This window comes from Myxocyprinus asiaticus, chromosome 24 (assembly GCF_019703515.2).
Source record: "Myxocyprinus asiaticus isolate MX2 ecotype Aquarium Trade chromosome 24, UBuf_Myxa_2, whole genome shotgun sequence".
NCBI classification, from domain to species: domain Eukaryota; kingdom Metazoa; phylum Chordata; class Actinopteri; order Cypriniformes; family Catostomidae; genus Myxocyprinus; species Myxocyprinus asiaticus.
Window position 1 is genome coordinate 44,461,940 of NC_059367.1, and position 24,164 is coordinate 44,486,103.

General features: G+C 39.3%; 1 protein-coding gene and 1 long non-coding RNA gene across 2 annotated transcripts; both read right to left on the bottom strand.

Annotated features, from left to right (window-relative positions):
- Positions 1–2,446: 2,446 nt before the first annotated feature.
- On the bottom strand, positions 2,447–3,922 carry LOC127414616 (uncharacterized). Its single transcript, XR_007892822.1, has 3 exons — positions 3,309–3,922; positions 3,107–3,136; positions 2,447–2,491 (listed from the first exon to the last, which is right to left on the bottom strand). It is a non-coding gene; the product is annotated as an uncharacterized LOC127414616 (long non-coding RNA).
- A 3,681-nt stretch (positions 3,923–7,603) lies between these two features.
- Positions 7,604–9,213, bottom strand: LOC127414615 (rhodopsin). Its single transcript, XM_051652788.1, has one exon. The coding sequence runs from the start codon at positions 9,135–9,137 to the stop codon at positions 8,073–8,075; it is 1,065 nt and encodes a 354-aa protein (XP_051508748.1). The 5' UTR covers positions 9,138–9,213; the 3' UTR covers positions 7,604–8,072.
- Between the last annotated feature and the right edge of the window lie 14,951 nt (positions 9,214–24,164).

A 24,164-nucleotide genomic window follows, 5' to 3' on the forward strand; every position in this document is an offset into this window, starting at 1 on the left:
TAAAAAAAAATCAAGCAAGGAACATACTTTAAATTTCAAAAAATTAACTTTAAGTTCCCCCAGCTTAGAATTCACTGCAATCCCCAAATCTCCTCTGGACACATTGGGAAACCACTTCTTCACTGCCACTGTAAGAGACAAAAATCACAGCTATATTTTAAAGGGATAGTTCACCCAAAAATGAAAATTCTGTCATTAATTACTCGTCCTCATGTTGTTCCATACCCATAAAACTTCCATTCATCTTCAAAACACAAATTAAGATAATTTTAGGAAATTTGAGAGATTTCTGTCCCTCCATTGACAGTCCACGCAACTACCAATTTGACGCTTCAAAAAGTTCATAAAGAGATCGTACACCGCAAAAAATGATTTTTTGTCTTGTTTCCAGTCCAAATATCTAAATTCTTAAATCAAAATGCATTTACTAGATAAGTAATATGGCATAAGATATGTCTTGTTTTCTGAAAAACAAACAAAAAAAAAAAAAAAAAAAAAATACAATTCCAAATTAAGTGAGTTTTGCTTAAAAAAGCTAAATTATCTGCAAATGGGTAAGACAAAAAATCAAATGGAAACAAGATTATTTTTCTTACCCCATTGGCAGATAATTTTGTTTGTTTTAAGCAAAAAAAATTTTTTTTTTATTTTTAAGAAAACAAGACAATATCTTATGTCAATGTACTTTTCTTGATCTTGATTTAAGAATTTTTAGATATTTGGACTGGAAACAAAACAAAAATACTAAGTATTTTTTGCAGTGTAAAACTAATCCATATGAATTGAGTGGTTTAGTCCAAATTTTCTGAAGAGACTCGATCGCTTTATATGATGAACAGATTGAATTTAGGCTTTTATTCACATATAACCATTCATCAACTCACACATCAGTTGTGGTAAACGGGAGCTCAAGCATGATTGCTTGACGTGTGAGAACCAATGAGGTTCATTTTCGTGTTACGCACCATGTTTGAGCTTCAGCAAGAACCAATGAGGTTCATTCTCATGTTACGCAGCATGTTTGAGCTTCAGCAAGAACCAATGAGGTTCATTCTCGTGCGTCAAGCAGGTTTGGTTGAGCTTCTGTTTATGTTCACTGATCAAGCCTAAATTCAATCTGTTCATCATACAATCAAGACTCTTCAGAAAATTTGGACTAAACCGCTCAATTCATATGGATTCGTTTTACGATCTCTTTATGAACTTTTTGAAGCGTCAAAGTGGTAGTTGTGTAGCTGTCAATAGAGGGACAGAAACCTCTCAGATTTCATAAAAAAAACAACAAAAAAAAATCTTCATTTGTGTTCTGAAGATGAACGAAAATCTTATGGGTTTGGAACAACATGAGGGTGAGTAAATTATGACATTTTCTTTTTCCATTTTTGGTTGAACTAACCCTTTAACTGAATTTTTCTAGTAAATTTTCCTTTCACCAACTCTGCATACGAAATCAAATACTTCTCTACTATACAGTATGCCAACATGGTAGTATGTCTGAATTCATAGTATTTGAAAAATAGTAGGTAAGTCTGAATTTCATTCATATAGAACATACTTTTTTAACGGTTGTTAAGTAAATTCAAATACAAATGTAGTACCTACTGAAACAGTATGCGATTTCAGACGCACCGCAAGTCTTGACTTACCATATATGGCTGCCATGGTGTCCTTATCAAGGGCACTCCTTCTCTCAGCACCACAGTCAGTTTTACTCATTCCTCCTACAAATGACAATACACGATACATGAACATTTGAATAGGGTACAGAGGGCATGCACCATTGTCTTCAAACTAGTTTTAGATTTCCAAATATTTTTGTTCACCTGAACAGTGGAACTGAAGAAAAATAACTATAGGTATGCTGGATGTGAAAGATACGTTTATGGGTATGTTTTGGACAGTAAAGAAAATAATGAAGGAGAGGTAGAATTAGCCTTTTTTAAACTACTCAGATTAATATCTAAGAATTTGACCTGGCCTTCGAAACTGTTTACCTTTCAAATTGCTGTGGATCAGAACCTCCAGTGGGAAGGCAGCCATTAAAAGAACACACACCATTGAAGTGGCTGTTTGGGTCTGCAGGGCAGAAGTCCATTGATGCTTTAGAATTTTTATGCCTGTGCCATGTGCCAACTAAACCTGTGGTTGTAATCACATAAAAAGAGATTTACAATATACATTATTTTCAAATAAATTCTTTAAAAGTTTTTATTCAGCCATTTCACCCATCACAGAAATGCATAACAAATCTGTATGTACAGATCTAAATCCTCAGCAAAAATTACTTACATAATTAGAATCACTGGAACACTAAAAAAGTAAAAATAAAAAAATAAATAAAGTCAACAATGTTATTACAGACAGACACACTTTGAGAATTAACAAAGCAATGACACTAATGTAACTGCACCATGTATTTTTTCATAGGTGAAAACAAAACACTTACTTTGGCAGAACCAGACAGAGAAGCCTTGGATGGAGCCTTCGGCACCTGTGAAGCAGAATATAGATAGATTAAAAACAATACACATAACACTGAGCATCATAAAATCTTTGTAGATGTATCAATATCACAACGTTGCACAACTAACTAAACATTACTGCTTGTAAGTCATGTGACTTATATTTTGATGGAGGTATGACTTGAATACACCCATACAGTGCAAGTGAATAGGTACAGAGTTTCATTTTCTGAAAAAGACATGAAAAGCTTAATTGTAAGCCATAAGAATCCAGTAGTTAATAAATGTCTTCTGAAGCAAATGTCTTCTTGATTTTGGGTGAGAACAGACCAAAACGTTCCTCCAAAATATACCTCTACTATAAATCTTGACATCAGCAATCAACTTCATGATCATGATTAATTAAATAACTTCCTGGTTCCACCTAGTGCTCTGTGCATGTGTTAAGCACTAGGACTGTATGTCTATATGCATATACACAAGGGTGAATAAATGATGAGAAATATCAATTTTAGGTTAACTATATTATCTACCACAGTCATGTTCAAATCATTAGGATGCTATGAATAAAGTTCCTGATTGTACAAGTATATTTGAATGTAAAAACATAAAATAAAAACAATAGTTAAAAATGCATAACTTACATCAAGGAAATCTGCATTTGATTCCAAAGGCTAAAATTAATACAGTAAATGGATATATGTTAGCAATAGTACTGGACAATTGTTGTTACAAAATAAGTTTACCTAATGATCTCAAGAAAAGTCATTATTTTAACAGTTATGCTTAGTATGTGACATAATAGCATGTGGCACAGACATTACATAAAAAGCAGCTAATACTTACTTTAGGAGCATGTGAGAGGGGAACATGAGATGGAGTCTTTGACATCTGTAAGAGAGAAATTCATATATTAGAAACAAGTCACTTAATACTGTACATCAGAAAAATATTTACATAGCAGACTATTCCTTGTTCAGATGCAATGTACAAGAAAAATCAGGGACGACCCAAGCATGGTGCTGGGCCCAGTGCAAGTTAGTATAAGCCCCTCCCCCCCATCCGTTCGTGATCGTGGCCCTAAGTACAATGCACTAGTTTATTTGTTTTTTATCTATATCATATGTTCATAGATATGAACAACATGTAAAATGTACATCATGAACATCTTCAACAGCTATTGTAAACTGCACCAAAAACAACAACAACAATAATAATGATAATGACAAACAAATTAATAAATTAGATTTAAATCTTACTTCAGGAACATCTGCATTTGATTTCATGGGCTGAAATAAATAGGCAGAAATATTACTACTGAGCAACCAAAAAACTCTAAAGGTCTTAAGTTTAAAAAGGCAAGGAAATGTGGAACATTGTCATTAGTGACTGTTTTATATTATGTAAACAATTCTAACCTCCTGGAGTAAGTGCTCTGTAGCCAGAAGGAGAGATGGGATTTCTGTGAAAGTAAAATTAAATGTGAATAAATTTTGAAAAAAAACAAACACACAAACAGTAGAAAGACCAAACTGTGGTTAGTGCAAGCACACACACACACATATATATATATATATATATATATATATATACATATATATTATATATACATATATATTATATATACATATATATATATATATATATATATATATATATATATATATTTGTTTTTTTTAATTAGTACAGTACTTACTTTCAAGTATTTAATTTTTCAGCCTCTCATTCTCTTTATTTAGATTCATGTTCTCTTCTCTCAGCTGATTTATCACATGCTGTAGATGATACATTTTTCTTTCTTTCCACACCTTTAGATCATTTGGTAGGTCTGTGAGGTGTACCTTAAACATACATCATTGACTGTAAACAAGTACAATTATATGTAATTATGTAATATATACACACACACATACATACACATATACACACACACACACACACACACACACACACACACACACACACACACGGTTCTGACCAACACTAACCTTCTTCTTAACTGCTGGTTCCTCTCTCATCTCTGCGGCCTCTAGGAGTTTCATTGAAGGTTTACTCTTTCTCTTCAGAGTGTCTGACTTGGGTAGCTGTTCTTCAATTTCCTTAAGTTTTATTTGTAAAGTTCTTTCCCTTTCTGAGGAGGTAGAATAATGCTAAGAAAAAGGCTAATGTTTGTAGTTCGGTCCTGATGTTAACTAAAAAAAAATTAAAATAAAATAACAAAATGAATATTTTATCTACAAGCGGTATACAGAATAATAGAGGATAATATAAGAGTATGATATTGGAAATAGGATAATCAAAATAGGCACCTGCTATCTTGATGGAGGCCTCATACGCCGGCCATCCCCCTTTGGACTCTTTGACGCCTTGGCGCCACTCCACCAAGTAAACGTCATTTTCCTCCATACCTGCTGAGAATTAATCCTCATCAAATTTTCTAATATGTTCAGTGGGCAGAATTGAGAATTTTTCATCCTCCACCCACTTAATTAACGCGAACATAATCAGCTTGTGTCTTCCAGCGTGCGGTCACGGTCGGAATTCGCGCCTCAGGCAACGGTTATTTAAAAAAAAAAAAAAAAAAAAAAAAAAAAAAAAAAAAAAGGTTAAACGACGTAATCAAGCTGCTTTTTTTAATGAACAGAAATTTTGATTTATTTATTTTTTTACTTTGCACTTACATTCATTTTTTTTTAGAATTCTTTAAATATTTTAGTTTTTATTTTTAAAATCTAATTATGTCTCTAACGTCACCAAGACAATGCGCATGCGCAGACTGTGCTGCGTGCGCCAATTATTGTACGGATCCTGCAACAAGACGATACATTTTTTTTATTTCCCTGAAAAACTGCTTGGTAAGCATAGATTTCACAATAAATAACATTCTATCTTTATTACAAATGTTTACCGTTTGTGTTTTACGAATAATCCTTAATGTTGTCCTTTATTTTGTCATCTTAATTTCATCAATAGGTTAAAAAACCACAAACTTAATTGAATATTTAATGGCAAAAAGTCAAATGTACGGTACATTAGCAGTATTATATATTATGCATTGTTGTTGCTCTGTTTATTTTAAACAGAAAATTATCCAATGATTTTAATACTTTGTGTGTTACCATTAAAGTGTTATATTGTATCCCTTAATGAATTAATGTCAAAAAATTAAAGTGTACATTGCAATTTAGTGCATCGTTGTTGTTCTGGTTCCTTTTCAAAACATCATATCATACAGTACACTTACTGCCTTGTTATCATTAAATGTCCTACTGTATCCCTGACAGTTAATGTCAAAGTCAACTGTACACTACATTAGTAGTGAGGTATTCTGTAATGTGACAAGCAAATAAATAAACTTGATCTGTTATCTTATTTTTATTTGTAGCCAACTATTTTTTGATGTTGTACATAAGATATATTCCTGTTACTCTACGGTAAACTATTTTAGAATGTAATTCTTCTAACACACTTTTTTTTTTTTTTTTTTCCATTTTAAATAATGGATACTTTTGATCTCCATCCACATTCTGTAGGGTTGGAAATGTATTTTCTTGACCCTGAAATACATTTCAAAATATATTTTGTGAAATGAAGGTTGAAATTAAATATATTTTATTGAGCTTCACAGTTACAACATATATTTGGCATATATTTAAAATATATTTTGGCTAGAAAAAATATTTTTTTTTTACCGTATGGGACTACTAACCAATGGCAGTTGATACCCTGATCCGTCTGAAGAAATATTATTCTGTTATGATTTGTTTTAGTCTATTGAGTAAGTAGCAAAGCAAACTAAACAATTATTCCATGAACTATATGATTTTTGAATGATATTATGACTGTCTCAATAATTACTATTCAGAACAACCCCAACAAGAAAGTGTTTTTTATTTTAATCTTTGAATGAGTTTCATTTCAGTGTGATGTCATTTTCCTTCATGTGCTCTCCTGTTTAAATTCTGAACCATCTGAATAAACTTTGTTATCCCATGGATTATTTAATCTGCAGCCTGAGCATTTATAAGCCTCCCCCTTGCCCACTCCAGACTCCTATGCATGGTTTTAATTCTGAAAATTTAAAAATAGTTATAAGAATGAGTACATCAATGCTTTTCCAATACTTGCAACACACACACACACACACACACACACACACACACACACACACACACACACACACACAACTTGTCAGGAGTTTGGAATCACTAAGAATGTTTTTTCAAGTTTTGAAAGAATTTGCTACTTTAGTTAGCTTGCAAAGTTTGTGAAAACCATATGGAATTCTGATGCATGGCATATGCAAAACACATCTATAAAATATATGTTCAAATATATGGTTTACACAAAGTCACATCCTTGTACATTTTTATAAATGAACTGTAGCATATGTTTTCCCAAATAATAGTGGAATTTGAATAATATATATGCTCAAATATCTGAACTGCATATAGGGCCATATATCTGATTTCTGTATGGGTGCTAGCAGATGGCGACAAGTGAATGTGTTATGAGTGAGTCATTAAATCATTCAGTCAACCGATACAGTCAATACTGTCAAACGGCATAAATGATGCCTCCACAGGGCACTTTGAAGGGAGAACAGTCATTGTAGCCAAGCTGCTGGTTTGTTCCAAACACAAATACAAATAAAAATGGCTTCCAAATTGCCATTATTATTACTATTTTGTAGATTTGTAATCCATCCATTGGATTTGTGTTTCATGAAGTTACAAGTGAAACACGACAGAAGATATCTGTTTACAGCATTTACACCCAAAAACACTTTGTGAACAAATACATCCGAATTCATCACTTGCAAAACAACAGTGCAGACAGTCAGTCCTAAAAATCAGATTTGAAAAACAAACATAATTTTGTGTAATGTGAACAAAACCTAGAAAGTTGCATGATGTCTTAAGCATTAATAAGTTATTAAACATAAAACTATAACAGCATTAATATTGCCATTAATTACTGGTTCTATTGTTAACCCACTCCCTTCTGCACAGTTTAATACAAGATTTTCACAAGTAAAGATTCATTATTAATGTCTTCATGTTCAGTGCAGTTTTAATTGAAAAGCAGAAAACGGTGGTGGGAATATATACAGTACACCACATTAAAGCTCTCGTCTCAAGTCAGTACTGTTTATTCAATTTAACACACTATTATGACATTTCGTGAACAAGACAGCTCAATCAAAACATAAACAGAGCGATTTAATTTGCAAAGTGCTTTTTATTGTTACACTGCCTTGAATACATGCCTCTACAATCACAACAAAGCCATTAAAAGAAGAGTCCAACAGTAAGAGTGTTAACATATTTTTCCTTTTGCTGCATATTTGAAAGGAAAAAAAAAAAGAATGGTATGCACCGTTACATTGGACTCGCTGGATGTACAGAAACTGGGACATGATCTGTCCTATTTCAAAACTGTCTTGGTTGAACCAATTGGGTTTCGTAAAAAACTAAAAGGAAAAATGACAGAGACGTTATTTCTGCAAATGGTAGCGGTCACTTGTTTGCTTGGGATGAACTATTCGTGGATTTGGTTGCTGTGAAACCCAGTGCACATCGCTGCTTAAAGTGTGTCGTTTGCGCACGTTTACGCAGGGGACACAGAGCTGGAAGACACGGATGAAGCCTCGGTCTTGGATGCGGTGGTGGAGGCACCCTCTTCCTCCTCGAAGGGGTTCTTGCCGCAGCACAGGGTGGTGATCATGCAGTGACGGAACTGCTTGTTCATGCAGATGTAGATGCAGGGGTTGTAGACGGCAGCGGTCTTGGCAAAGAAGGCTGGCAATGTCATGAAGACGGGGCCAAATTCACTGCCCTGGTGGGTGAAGATGTACCAGGCCACGCTGGCATAGGGGAGCCAGCAAACTAAGAAGCCAATGACCATGATGATGACCATGCGGGTGACCTCACGCTCGGCTCTCTGGGTGGTCTCGGACTCCTGCTGCTGGGCAGCGGCCTCTTTTACGGTGCAGACCAGGCGACCGTAGCAGAAGAAGATGATGGCGAGTGGAATGAGGAAGTGGACAATGAACATGTAGATGACGAAGGACTCATTATTGATACCGGGGGCACGGGTGTAGTAGTCAACTCCACAGGAGCACTGCATGCCCTCGGGGATGTAGCGGGACCAGCCGAGGAGGGGTGGTACGGCGCAAGTGCAGGCCATGACCCAAGTGAACGCGACGCCCATGATGGCATGGTTCTCTCCGAAGCGGAAGTTGCTCATGGGTTTGCAGACGACCATCCACCTCTCAATGGCCAGCACAACAAGGGACCAGAGTCCCATTTCACCACCCAGAGTAGCAAAGAAGCCTTCGATGTTGCATCCCAGGCGGCCAAAAACGAAGTAGCCATGCAACGAGGTGTACATTGTTGTGGTGAAACCTCCAAAAACCATAAAGAGGTCAGAAATGGCGAGGTTCAACAGAATGTAGTTGAGGGGCGTACGTAACTTCTTGTGCTGGATGGTGACATACAGAGTGAGGAAGTTGACCGGGAAGCCAGTGAGGATGAGGAAGAACATGTAAGCGGCCAAGCAGGCGTAAGCCCATGGTGCCACCAGGTAGTACTGGGGATAGTCGTACGGGCTCCTAACAACGCCGGTGGCATTGGACATAGGCACGTAGAATGCCGGTCCCTCTGTACCGTTCATGGCTGCGGTTGGATGGTGCGGTCAGCCCCTTCTGTGGTAGTCTTTGCTTGGCTCGGGAGGACTGAGGATCAATGAGGCAGGGCCATGCTACGTATCGATGGGGCGTGTGTGCACCCCGCTTTATAGAGTGTCACCTGGGATTAACCAACATTTTCAGGCCATCAGCACAAGTCTATTTAGACCACAGCTAATAAAATAATCCCAGCCATCACTGCACTGCATATCTGGCAACTTATCAAGTTAATAAGGTTGTACCTGGCCATTTGATGACCAGTAAAACCACTTTCAGTGATACAATACATGAAAGTAAATGCAAATGGCTGGACCATTTGGAGCACAATGGTGCACCCGTACCTCGACTGTCCCCTTATTGGGTTGCGGTATGACAATACAGTGGCCCCAAAAAGTATCTGAACACTTAAGGCACACTTAAAATGTATGAATGTTTATGAATTAGATAACAAAACATTAAATCAAGAGGCATTTATTTGAAGTTACCAAAAGCAAACTTTTCAAGCCAAGTGAAATGTCTGTTAGTATTGAAATAATAAAACTATATTGTGTTCAAAATGAATACAAACAATATTTAAACAATTTCTGGTTGTCAGATGTTCTTGGAACATATCCATTGTTAATGTGCTGAATTACACCTTTGTGAACTTGAGGGGTAATGACTTCATACATTCACTAAATGTTTGCATGTTTCTTCCGAATGTTCCAGTACCCTGACAAGCAGCATCTCCAATAAGATATTTTTTTATTGGTTCAAATATGTTTACCTTCTCCTGTTGTGCCACCAGAAACGTGTTGCATGAGTATCGTGGAAGACCTGGGTTCTAGTCCCATGCCGAAACCAGGAAGTAATCATTTTCGCTTAATGAGCGATGACCGTGATTCTGAGGTTCTATTTTCCCTCTAAGATTAAATTTTTACTTCACTGACGGTTATGTTTAGGGTTGGGTTTTGGGGGTAGAATTGATAAAATATTAACCTTGTCTCATAGAATGAATGTTACTATCAATTTATTTTTGCGAACTGACTTTTACGTTCTGCGTTCTATGTTTCACCATAGTTGAAATTAACACTAGAGGTGCTACAACAACTGTGCATTTTACTCACTTTCATACAAATTACGACTACAACGGCTGATTATGACTTTACAAACACTTATTTTTCAGTATTTTATAGTTTATGTGTTCCCTGGGAATTTAACCCATGGCCTTGTTATTGTTAGTGCACTGCTCTAGGGCAGGTGCCACATAAACCAAAATGCTGGAAGTCTCTTTAATTGGCACTGTGACAATATCAGATCAAACTTTCTATTAGTGTGTCTTTTTTAAAGCTGGGTAATAAAACCGGTGCATAATACACAACAATACCTGTTATAAACCTTATTTCCAGTTTGACACTGACCATTTATGTCTGATTTGCAGTATCAGGAGGACTAATGCTACCCTTGATGCTTTGAAAGACCTGGCTATGCTAAGTGATCAGCACATTTCACATTTACAAAAGCGGATTTACAGATTACTAGAGAGTTACTCTACATTGAGGAGCCTTAAGCACATTAGCAGCTTACTAGTCCAATTCGCCCTGCATGGGCAGTGGGGAAATGTAGCTTAAATCGATCCTAATTGCCTCATGTAGTCTAGATCTGCATCTTGTGCAATAATTTAGAAATATTTCCACACAAAATGTTATACTACCTCAAATACAGTATTTTAACAAGGATTTGTTTAGTCAGTAATGTAAGTGTGAAAAACTGACTCTAGATTAGTGGTTGCGGATAACATCTTCCGACATTGCTTGCTGCATTCATGCGCAGAGAAAAAAAGCTTTTTTTTTCTTAAACGAAAGCAGTGTAATTCGTGAATGAAATAATTTGTATTTGTTTTGGGATCATTAAACATGATTTAATCTAATATATACAGTATTGGATAAAATCTCACTTTATGCAGGACAAATATTTTTTATTAGTTAACTCCATGGTTAAACTCTGCTGTACATATAAAGAGCACATGCACAACATATGAAAATTTGATGCATATAAAGTCCAGATTCACTTTATGCTGCTTTACAAATATCAAGGAAAAACAAAGGGGCACATGGTATCTACTAATATAAGAATTATTATAGAAATAACCACAGTCCTTTAGATTGCATACAATTCCTACATATAAAATTTAAGGGAATATTAATCAAACAACAATACTTAAAAAGAGAAAAACATTCACTGCTCTTTTCTGGATAACTTAATACGCCATTTAAAACTGAACACAAAATTAGGATGAGAAATTGCTCATTTTAATTTACAGACCCAAAGTCTGATAGCATTAAATCAGTAACCTATTAATGTATCAAATCTACAGTAGCCTAATAATCATTCCGTGGAGACAAGTGAAGAACAATTATGATTTTCACTTTTACCTGTATTTCCTGGTACCAGTCCATGTTTTCATTATTGCCATAAATGACTTGAACAAACTCGAAAAGATTGTGTTTTTCTGGGTCAGTTGTGTCACTCAGATCCAGTTTATTCTGAAAAGCGGGAATTTGCGCCTATGTGACTTTCTGCGCCAACGCATATATGTTTTATCACTTGTAGAGGCATGTTTGATGACTTGTTTAAAGTATATAAAAGTAATTTAGAACTGAAAAAAATGTTAAGGCATTATTTGAAGATTTTCAATGGCATATTTGCTGACAGAAATATTTGACTGATTACAAATGATAATGAAGGTCTGGTATACCTGATTATCTAACAGCCGTTGTAAACCATTACAAAATAAACAGTGAGATTTTATATACAAAAACACAATAATACAATCACATAATTTCAGATGTGTACATTACTAATCATTTGATAATTTAATAAATGTGGGCCTATAGCCTAAATTTCACCCAGAGGGGCACCTCAGTCCATGTGGGCAAAGAGGCAGTTGTTCAGGCCAGTGTAGCCACCCCCCTATGAAGACCTACTGAGCTAAGATACTTTTCTTCAAATGTGTTCTGATGAAGAAAGAAAGTCAGACACTCCTGGGATATCATGAGGGTGAGTTCATTTTTGGGTGAACTATCTCTTTAACAGTAATTTATACTGTCCAATTGTTCTGTGTTAGATCATGTTGGTTCATAATGCACTAACTAATGTAAACATGCTGCATATGTAAATAGTATATGTCTATGTAAATGTATTAGTAGCCTATTATGTAGAAATGTATCATTAATGTAAAGGCCATCACATATCAGGGCAGTTACAGTATACTGAGTCTAACATACTATATGTCTGAAGCCAGATTATAAAATAATGAAACTAACAAGTTCCTTTTTTTTATTATTGAAATGGTTTGAGCCCACTCATTGTTTAAATTATACATCTTTTATAAGGCTGATATATGCTGTCTTTATGCATCTAATAGTGCAGCGTAAATCAACTTTGAACTGTAAGAATTTTACACTGCTCTGAGCCCTTATTAAGGTCAAGCTGAAAATATTATGATATTTAAGCTTAAATGTGACTCATTTCACTGCCATTTTAAGTTTTTGGCATGTTTTTTTGCCAGCTGTCCCCACCATATGCTGCTTAAAACCAGAAATAAGTACAGTGCATCCGGAAAGTATTCACAGCACTTCACTTTTTCCACATTTTGTTATGTTACAGCCTTATTCCAAAATGGATTAAATTCATTATTTTCCTCAAAATTCTACCAACAATACCCCATAATGACAACATGAAACAAGCTTGTTTGAAATCTTTGCAAATTTATTAAAAAAAAAAAAAAAACGAAAAAAAAAAAATCACATGTACATAAGTATTCACAGCCTTTGCTCAATACTTTTTTGAAGCACCTTTGGCACCAATTACAGCCTCAAGTCTTTTTAAACATGATGCTACAAGCTTGGCACACCTATTTTTGGGCAGTTTCTCCCATTCTTCTTTGCAGGACCTCTCAAGCTCCATTAGGTTGGATGGGGAGCGTCGGTGCACAGCCATTTTCAGATCTCTCCAGAGATGTTCAATCGGGTTCAAATCTGGGCTCTGGCTGGGCCACTCAAGGACATTCACAGAGTTGTCCCGGAGCCACTCCTTTGTTATCTTGGCTGTGTGCTTAGGGTCGTTGTCCTGTTGGAGGATGAACCTTCACCCCAATCTGACGTCCAGAGCGCTCTGGAACAAGTTTTCATCAAGGATGTCTCTGTACATTGCTGCATTCATCTTTCCCTCAATCCTGACTAGTCTCCCAGTTCCTGCCGCTGAAAAACATCCCCACAGCATGATGCTGCCACCACCATGCTTCACTGTAGAGATGGTATTGGCCAGGTGATGAGCGGTGCCTGGTTTCCTCCAGACATGACGCTTGCCATTCAGGCCAAAGAGTTCAATCTTTGTTTCTCATGGTCTGAGAGTCCTTCAGGTGCCTTTTGGCAAACTCAAGGCAGGCTGTAATGTGCTTTTTACTGAGGAGTGGCTTCTGTCTGGCCACTCTACCATACAGGCCTGATTGGTGGAGTGCTACAGAGATGGTTGTTCTTCTGGAAGGTTCTCCTCTCTCCACAGAGAAATGCTGGAGCTCTGTCAGAGTGACCATCGGGTTCTTGGTCACCTCCTTGACTAAGGCCCTTCTCCCCTGATCACTCAGTTTGGCCTGGCGGCCAGCTCTAGGAAGAGTCCTGGTGGTTCCAAACTTCTTCCATTTACAGATGATGGAGGCCACTGTGCTCATTGGGACCTTCAATGCTGCAGAAATTTTTCTGTACCCTTCCCCAGATCTGTGCCTCGATACAATCCTGTCTCGGAGGACTACAGACAATTCCTTGGACTTCATGGCTTGGTTTGTGCTCTGACATGCACTGTTAACTGTGGGACCTTATATAGACAGGTATGTGCCTTTCCAAGTCATGTCCAATCAACTGAATTTACCACAGGTGGACTCCAATCAAGTTGTAGAAACATCTCAAGGATGATCAGTGGAAACAGGATGCAACTGAGCTCAATTTTGAGTGTCATGGCAAAGGCATGTACATGTGATTTTTTTCGTTTTTTATTTTTAATAAATTTGCATTTCAAACAAACTTCTTTCACATTGTCATTATGGGGTATTGTTTGTAGAATTTTGAGGAAAATAATGAATTTAATCAATTTTGGAATATGGCTGTAACATAACAAAACGTGGAAAAAGTGAAGTGCTGTGAATACTTTCCGGATGCACTGTATAAGAACAAATCAATTCTTAAAAATACATTTTTGTAAAACAGTGATCTGTCAAGCACATTTCCCGCTAATATTTCAAGCCAAATTAAAACTAAATTAAAGCAAAGAATAATAAATTATATTTTGCCAAAAGAAAATTAAGCGCATTTTTAGGATCATTCAAAAATGTTGGTACAGTAACACTTTCCAGTAAGCTTCCATTTGTTAACATATGTTCTTCAGACATCACTCAGATTCTTTCAGTTTACTTTCGGTAAGCGAAACATCCAAAACCTCCAAAACACTGCGGTGTGTATATGTGCCTCCATCTTTCTCTGTTTGATTTCCAAGTAAATGCATCTCCTCTTTGCTTTCAAACTCTTCAAATATGTTTTGTAAGTTCTGTTCTCTGGTTTGTATGGGCGGAAAGCAATGGTTGGTGAAGATTTTCACTAAATAATAAATTAAATTTGGTTTGTTTCTCTCCAAACGTTATCGTATGCCTTCAGAGCAAGGCACAGGTTGCATGTAATTATTTATTAGACTTCTGAATTATTACTTTTGCATCCTTTTGTAGCTTGAAAAGGTCACCATCCACTGACATTTTATGTTATCAGTGAGTCTATATATATAATTTATTTTTATTTCTCCCTTTGTGTACTGAAAAAGAAAGTCATATGGGTTTAAAACAATATGAGTAAATAATGACTGGATTTTATTTTTGGGTGAACTATCCCTTTAAGCTCATTTCCCCTATATTCTCATTACTGTAATGCAAAGAAATAAATAAAATAAAAATAAAATAAAAAATACTAATAATCTAATTAGAATCACCGCTGAGAAGAATAGGAATTTCCAAAAAACTTTAAAAACAAAATCTATTTTGATTTTCTGAAATGTATCAATTATATCAGCTTATTGTAAAGCGACATTGAGCTTGGTAAAGGCCCTATAAAATTAAACTTTTTCTTCTACAACTTTACTTTCTTGTGAGTGAATTGAATATTTGCATGTGTTGGTTTGCATTTGTGTGCAAGACAGAAACATAACCCAAATAAACACCTGAATGTATTTCTGAAAACACTTTTCCAGTTTTTATAATAATACAATTGTATGCTTTTCAATAAGACACAGATTTTTTTTATATATATAATTAACAGATTTCTGTAAAACTTACTAAGCTTGCAGTTGGCAAAGTTGTTATCTGCAAAGTCTGTGATAAAGCACCTCCAGTGTGAAGACTTCTGTGCAACTATGAACACGATAAATACTAACATCTATATTTTGCAGCATTCAATTCTTTAGAGATTCTATAGCAGAGATAACATCCTGGTTACTTTCGTAATCTCCATTCCCTAATGGAGGGAACGAGACATTGTGTCGATGTAGTGACACTAGGGGTCACTCTTAGGAGCCCCAAACACCTCTGCTTTTTTTAAAAAAGGCCAATGAGAATTGGGAGTGGAATTTGCATGCCACTCCCCCAGACATACGGGTATAAAAGGAGCCGGTATGCAACCACTCATTCAGATTTTCTCTTCAGAGCCGAGCGGTTCTATTCATTGAAGCTGAATTCATCTGCGAAGTTCATTCACCTCATCTGCTGGATTCTACGGCGCATCTACAGCATGGTATACAACCACTCATTCAGGTTTTGTGCTGAGGAGGTTTGTGCAGGTTGAGCCAAAGGTGGCGCTCCTGGACCACCAAGGTGGACATCGCCCACCCGAGAGACCGCGCCGTGACCTTCGTTGCCTGGAGGGCGAGGGCGGTCGCTGAGCGCAGTTCCTGCATCAATCCTAGGGCAGAACTACCCTCGTGCAGTTCCTTTAGCGCCTTGGCTTGGTGGACTTGCAGGAGAGCCATGGCGCGCAGGGTGGAGGCAGCTTGTCCAGCGGCACCGTAGGCCTTGGCCGTCAGGGATGACGTAAACCTACAGGCCTTGGATGGGAGCTTCGGGCGCCCGCGCCTTATCCACCGGGGGGATCGCCGAATACCCCTTGGCCGCCCCACCATCAAGGGTATTGAGGGCGGGGGAGCTGAAAGATCGGGACTGGGCAGTAAAAGGTGCCTCCCACGACCTTGTCAGCTCCTCGTGCACTTCTGGGAAGAAAGGAACTGGGGCGGGGTGTGGCTGTGAGTGGCGCCACGAGCCCAGGAACCAATCATCGAGCCGCGAGTGTTCAGTGGAGAGCGGATGGTTCCACTCTATCCCGACGCTCGCGGCTGCCCGGGAAAGCATGTCTGTCATCTCCGCACAGCCTGTGACTGGGCGACCATACCCGAGGTGGGGAGCCCAGCTGAGGCTTCCACGTCTGACTGGATGAGAGAGGTCGAACTCACCGTGAGACGAGCCGGCGGACTCCCGATCGGGGAAGCCCGATCAGGGCAGACGAGCGTGCTGGGGAATGGGAGGTCCGTGGGGGGATACCCGGCGGAGGTGGTCCCATTGAGGTCCCCAAATCGCCCCCAGTGCTAGCCGCGCTGGCCTCATACCCGTAAGTAGAAGGACCGAGGCAGGGAGCCACTGGGGTGGCTTGCTTTCTTACGAAGGCAAGCCGCGACCGCAACGTTGCCATGGTCATGTTCTCGCAATGAGTACATGACCCATCCATGAACGCTGTCTCCGCGTGGGTAGTGCGAGAAAATCTGAATGAGTGGTTGCATACCAGCTCCTTTTATACCCATATGTTCGGGGGAGTGGTATGCAAATACCACTCACCGATTTTCATTGGCCTTTTTTCAAAGACCAGAGGTGTTTCGGGCTCCCAAGAGTGACTCCTAGTGTCACTACATCGACACAACGTCGAGTGAGTGACAGATAGGGAAAGATAATTTTTCACTTGTTGCTGTTTGAACTTTAATGAGGGAAATATGTGCTTTCTCATGAAGGCAAGAGATGAAAGGAAAGTGGAGAAAAACCACATGTTTCTGGACTCTATGTGTGCTACTATTGTTAATGCCATTTAATCTTGAGATATTTCATATAGATGTCTGATTTACACCACATCTTGTAACTTGCATTATTACTGAGATGCCAATGCCCGGTGGAGAAGCTGCTGCCATGAACAATAATAAGGACTGTTTTACAGCTTTTGCTGTTTTCCCTTTGCTTGACGTGTGTGAAACGCCACATTAACAGTACAGTACATAAACATTTCATATTCACCATACCTCTCTCACTGTATCGTTCTTAACTTCTGAATAAAATTTATAGTCTTACACCACTATACCAGTATTACCCACACTCCGTAATGCCATGACAGTGCTGCTGATGTCTTAAAGGAGCTGCATGTCTTTTGCGACATGAGCGATCTATTTATGCGATCAGCCAAATTACCGATTGCTGATCAAGTCATAGGACGTGAATATTGGCCAATACCGATTGGTGGCCAATCAATCGGAGCATCCCTACATTTTGCAATTGAGTTCATCAATCTGTGCGGTTCTCACAGGATGCGTTCTATCTGCCCTACTTTTACTTATATGTCTACGTACATATGCATCAGATGGAAGCTTTTGGAGCATCTCATTGGTTACGTCATAAATACCACGTTTTTAACACGCTATGTGAAATTAAAAGTTGTTGAAACTTTGAAAATCGCATCTCGAAATTATTATTTTCTGTTGTGTTTCGTCCAACTGTCAGAAACGCAACATGGCTCTCATTCTGTGGCTGCGCTGTTTGTGGGGTTTGTTGAGGCACACTGCCCCCTACTGACGTGGCTTTTTAAAACATGAAGTTACAAGTACTTCAACCTTAAATTGCTCCAATGGTAGGAAAATACTTAAACCCTGGGTGTGGTTGTTGAACTGGTTTGCTCATTTCTAATACCTGAAAATTCACTCCACTCTTATCTCTGTGCAATAACATATCTTTTGAATACATCCACCTGGACAAACCTCAAGCGAATGACTTCCTTGCTATGCTGCCCTCCTTTGGCCTCACAAGAATGCTTACACCCCTGCAACACACATATCATGAAAACAACTAGACCTCATCCTCACCTGTAATTGTATCACTAGTAATCATCGTGTTACTTCTCTGCATGTCTCTGATTCATAGAAAATATCTTCAATAATCCTAGGTGTTTCTTCAGTACTGTGGCTAAATTGGTAAGGAATAAAGCTTCGACTGAACCAGATATTCCATTGCAGCACAGTAGTAATGACTTTATAAATGTATTTACTGATACAGTTTAAATCAGAAACAAAACTGGAATTATGCAGCTGTCATAGCACCTCAGAAGACAGTGTCTCATATTATTCCCTATGAGCAACTTCAGTACTTCGCTGTCATTGTTCAGGAAGAGCTAACAAAACTTCTCAAAACATCAAAAGCAACAACATGTATGTTAGACCCAACACCGACCAAGCTCTTCAAAGAGATGTTTCCTGTAATCTTAGAACCTCTTCGTAATATTATTAACTCATTATTCTTATAGCATGTTCCAAGAAACTTTAAGCTGGCAGTTATCAAACCACTTATAAAGAAACCACATCTTAATCCTGGAAAGTTGGCTAGTTATAGACCAATCTTAAATCTCCCATTTATGACAAAAATACTAGAAAAGGTAGTGTCCTCCCAACTATGTGCATTTTTACAGAAAAATTGTATATATGAAGAATTTCAGTCAGGATTTAGGCCCCATCATAGTACAGAGACTGCACTTATCAGAGTTACAAATGACTAGCTCTTATCATCTGATCACGGCTGCATTTCTCTTCTCTTAGATCTTAGTGCTGCCTTCGACACCATAGATCACTACATTCTCTTGGATAGGCTTGAGAATTATGTTGGCATTTGTGGACAGGCATCAGCTTGGTTTAGGTCCTATTTATCTGACCGCTACCACTTTGTCTGTTTACACAAGAATTGTCAGATCAAATTAAAGTTCAGTATGAAGTTCCACAGGGATCGGTTTTAGGGTCTCTGCTTTTCTCCTCTTTTATTCTTCCCCTGGGAGACATTATCAGGAACCATGGAATTAATTTTCACTGTTATGACGACGATACCCAACATTTTATTTCTTCGAAACCCGAGGAAATTTCACAATTCTCCAAGTTAGCAGAGTGTATCAATGATATCAAAGATTTGATGGCTAGAAATTTCCTTCTACTCAATTCCAACAAAACAGAGTACTAATTATTGGTCCAAAAAATAAGCTGCTAAAATATAATTTTACTCTTGATGGATGTAATGTTTCATTGTCTTCTATAGTGAAAAACTTAGGTGTGCATATAGCAATCTGTCCTTTGAAAATCACATTTCCAATATTTGTAGAACAGCATTCTTCCACCTGAGAAATATTGCTAAGTTACGACACATGCTCTCTGTATCTGATGCCGAAAAACTAATTTATGCATTCATGACCTCAAGACTAGATTATTGTAATGTATTACTGGGAGGATGTCCAGCAAGTTCAATAAATAAACTTCAATTGGTTCAAAATGCAGCAGCTAGAGTGCTGACTATAATTATAATTATAATTTTCTTTATTTATCACACATTATACATTTGCACATATACGGTGAAATTCTTCTTTTTCACATATCCCAGCTAGGCTGGGGTCAGAGTGCAGGGTCAGCCATGATACGGCGCCCCTGGAGCAGATAGGGTTAAGGGCCTTGCTCAAGGGCCCAACAGTGGCATCTTGGCAGTGCTGGGGCTTGAACCCCCGACCTTCTGATCAGTAACCCAGAGCCTTAACCGCTGAGCTACCACTGACTAGAACCAAGAAATATGATCATATCAGCCCTGTCGTGCTGACGTCTGTGGTCATGAAATCATTTGAGAGACTGGTGTTGGCCCACCTGAAGAACATCACTGGACCCTTTCTAGATCCCCTTCAATTTGCTTATTGAGCAAACAGGTCTGTGGATGATGCAGTCAACATGGGATTGCATCATATTCTGCATTGGACTCAAGATGGCACCGAGTATGGCTGCTGCGTTGCGAGCTCCGACACAACATAGTAATGTTTTGTTTGTTTTGTTCACAATTCTTATGTTTTTTGTCTTGGATGTTGTCTGCCTTATTGTCTACGACAGACAAACACTTTTGGACATTGGTTCAGCAATTTCACACCATAAACCGGAATTCAAATTCCTCAATGCCGACCCGCTGTTTACAAACACGCAAGCGGAGCCCTTTGTCTGGGCAGTCCGGACGCGGAAACGCAGGAGGAAAAGAGGAAACAGAGCCGGCGTTCTCATCAGAGTAAGACGCCGCGCAAATCGACCCCCGCTACCCAGTATTCTACTCGCAAATGTTCAGTCTCTGGATAATAAGCTCTGCGAGCTGAAAGCGCGGATCTCTTTCCAATGAGAGATGAGGGACTGCTGCATTATCTGCCTTACGGAAACTTGGATGTCTGCGGAGATTCCAGACTCAGCCATTGAACCCGTGGGGTTCTCCATACACTGAGCGGACAGAGCGAAAGACCTCTCAGGTAAAAGTAGAGGTGGTGGAGTATGTTTTATGATCAACAAATCCTGGTGTGATCAGAGGAACATACATTCTATCAAGTCTTTCTGCTCTCCTGATCTGGAATTTCTCATGCTCCTGTGTCGACCATTCTGGCTACCGAGGGAATTCACAGCGGTCATTATCACTGCTGTGTACATCCCCCCACAAGCTGACACAGACTGGGCACTCAAGGAACTGTATGGGAGAATAAGTGAGCAGGAAACCGCGCACCCTGAGGCCGTGTTCATTGTGACCGGGAACTTTAATAAAGCCAGTTTAAAATCAGTCGCACCAAAATACCACCAGCACATTAGTTTCAACACACGAGGGGACCAGGTTTTGGACCACTGCTACTCTCCATTCTGGGATGGCTACAAATCCCTCCCCCACCCACCATTTGGCAAATCGGACCACTCTTCCATATTGCTTCTGCCCGCTTACAGGCAGAAACTGAAACAGGAAGCACCCACCCTCAGAACGATCCAGTGCTGGTCGGACCAATCAGATTCTACGCTACAAGACTGTTTTGATCACATGGACTGGGAGATGTTCCGGTCCGCCTCTGATGACAACATCGAGCTTTACGCTGATAGCGTAATATGTTTCATCAAAAAGTGCGTGGAGGACGTGGTTCCGACCAGAACAATACGGATCTATCTGAATCAGAAACCATGGACAAATAACGATGTTCGCGCGGCACTTAATGTGCGGACCTCCACTTTTAATTGAAAATAACACTGCCCTCGCGGAGAGAGCTCTCGCGGCCGAAGCTACAGAGGTTAGTTTACTCTCCGTCTTTGTAGCGGTTGTAACCCGATCCTTCCGACGGGTGAATATCCGCAAAGCCGCAGGCCCAGACGGCATTCCGGGCTGCGTCGTCAGAGTGTGCACGAACCAGCTGGCTGGTGTTTTTACAGACATTTTCAACCTTTTCTTCTCTTTGTTTGTAGTCCCCACATGCTTTAAAACATCCACCATTGTGCCTGTTCCAAAGCAATCAAAAATAATTTGCTTAAATGACTGGTGTCCTGTTGCTCTGACCCCCATCATCAGCAAATGCTTTGAGAGACTAATCAGAGATTACATCTGCTCTGTGCTGCCTCTCTCTCTTGACCCATTGCAGTTTGCTTACTGCAACAACCGCTCCACTGATGATGCCATTGCATCTACAATACACACTGCTCTCTCCCACCTGGAAAAAAAGAACACTTATGTGAGAATGCTGTTTGTAGACTACAGCTCAGCATTCAACACCATAGTGCCCTCTAAGCTAGATGAAAAACTCCGGGCTCTGGGCTTAAACAGCTCGCTGTGCAGCTGGATCCTGGACTTCCTGTCAAGCAGACACCAGGTGGTTAGATTAGGCAGCAACATCTCCTCATCACTAACCCTCAACACTGGAGCCCCACAGGGCTGTGTTCTCAGCCCACTACTGTATTCCTTGTACACACATGACTGTGTGGCAACACATAGCTCCAATGCCATCATTAAGTTTGCTGATGACACGACAGTGGTAGGTCTGATCACTGACAATGATGAAACAGCCTACAGAGAGGAGGTGCACACTCTGACACACTGGTGTCAGGAGCACAACCTCTCCCTCTATGTCAGTAAGACAAAGGAGCTTGTGGTGGACTTCAGAAGAAAAGACAGAGAGCACGGTCCCATCACCATCAATGGAGCACCAGTGGAGAGAGTCAGCAGCTTCAAGTTCCTGGGTGTCCACATCACTGAGGAACTCACATGGTCCATCCACACTGAAGTCATTGTGAAGAAGGCTCATCAGCGCCTCTTCTTCCTGAGACGGCTGAGGAAGTTTGGAATGAACCGCCACATCCTCACACGGTTCTACACCTGCACTGTAGAGAGCATCCTGACTGGCTGCATCTCCACCTGGTATGGCAATAGCACCGTCCACAACCGCAAAGCACTGCAAAGGATGGTGCGAACTGCCAGACACATCATCGGAGGTGAGCTTCCCTCCCTCTAGGAAATATATACAAGGTGGTGTGTGAAAAAAGCTTGGAGGATCATCAGAGACTCTAGCCACCCGAGCCATGGGCTGTTCTCACTGCTACCATCAGGCAGGCGGTATTGCAGCATCAGGACCCACACCAGCCGACTCCATGACAGCTTCTTCCCCCAAGCAATCAGACTTCTGAACTCTTGATCTCCCACGATCAAAATACTCAGCACTGCACTTTATTACCCTTACTCTTATATCTCACACCGGACTGTCATAAATTATATTATTATTATATTATATTCTCTCTTAACAACTGACTATCAACCGACAGCCTGAATGTCAATACAGTACAATACCGTACATTCTATATTTACTACTATATATACTTTTTTATATATTTTTATTTTTTATTTTTATTGAATAATGTGTATCTATATAGTGCGTATTGTATACTGTACAGTGTATGTTATTATTTGTATATTGTTGAGTGTAATTATGTGTATATCAGATGTTTAAATTGTGCTGTGTTAATTTGATGTTATTGTAAATTGGTACTGTCTCATCACTGTCATGACTGCTATGTTGATCGGAACTGCACCCAAGAATTTCACACACCATTGCACTTGTGTATATGGCTGTGTGACAATAAAGTGATTTGATTTGATTGATTTGAACATCTGGACAGACCAGGGACATATGCAAGAATCCTTTTTGTGGACTTCAGTTCGGCTTTCAACACCATCATCCCAGCTATACTCCAGAATAAATTACACCAACTCTCTGTTCCCATGTCTATCTGTCAGTGGATTACCAGCTTCCTGACGGACAGGCAGCAGCTTGTCAGACAGGGGAAACTCACTTCCAGCACCTGTACAATCAGTACTGGTTCCCCCCAGGGATGTGTGCTCTCCCCACTACTCTTCTTCCTCTACACCAATGACTGCATCACCAAGGAATCTCCTGAAGTTTGCAGATGACACCACTGTCATCGGCCTCATCCGAGATGATGATGAGTCTGCATACAGAAGGGAGGTTAAACAGCTGGCTGTCTGGTGCAGTCAAAACAATCTTGAGCTGAACACGCTCAAAACGGTGGAGATGATTGGGGACTTTAGGAGGAACACCCCAACACTGACCCCCCTCACCATTCTAAACAGCACTGTGGCAGCAGTGGAGTCATTCAGGTTCCTGGGCACTACCATCTCACAGGACCTGAAGTGGGAGACCCACATTGACTCCATTGTGAAAAAGGCCCAGCAGAGGTTGTACTTCCTTCGCCAGCTGAGGAAATTCAACCTGCCACAGGTGCTGCTGATACAGTTCTACTCAGCAGTCATTGAGTCTGTTCTGTGCACTTCAATAACTGTCTGGTTTGGTTCAGCTATGGAATTAGACATCAGA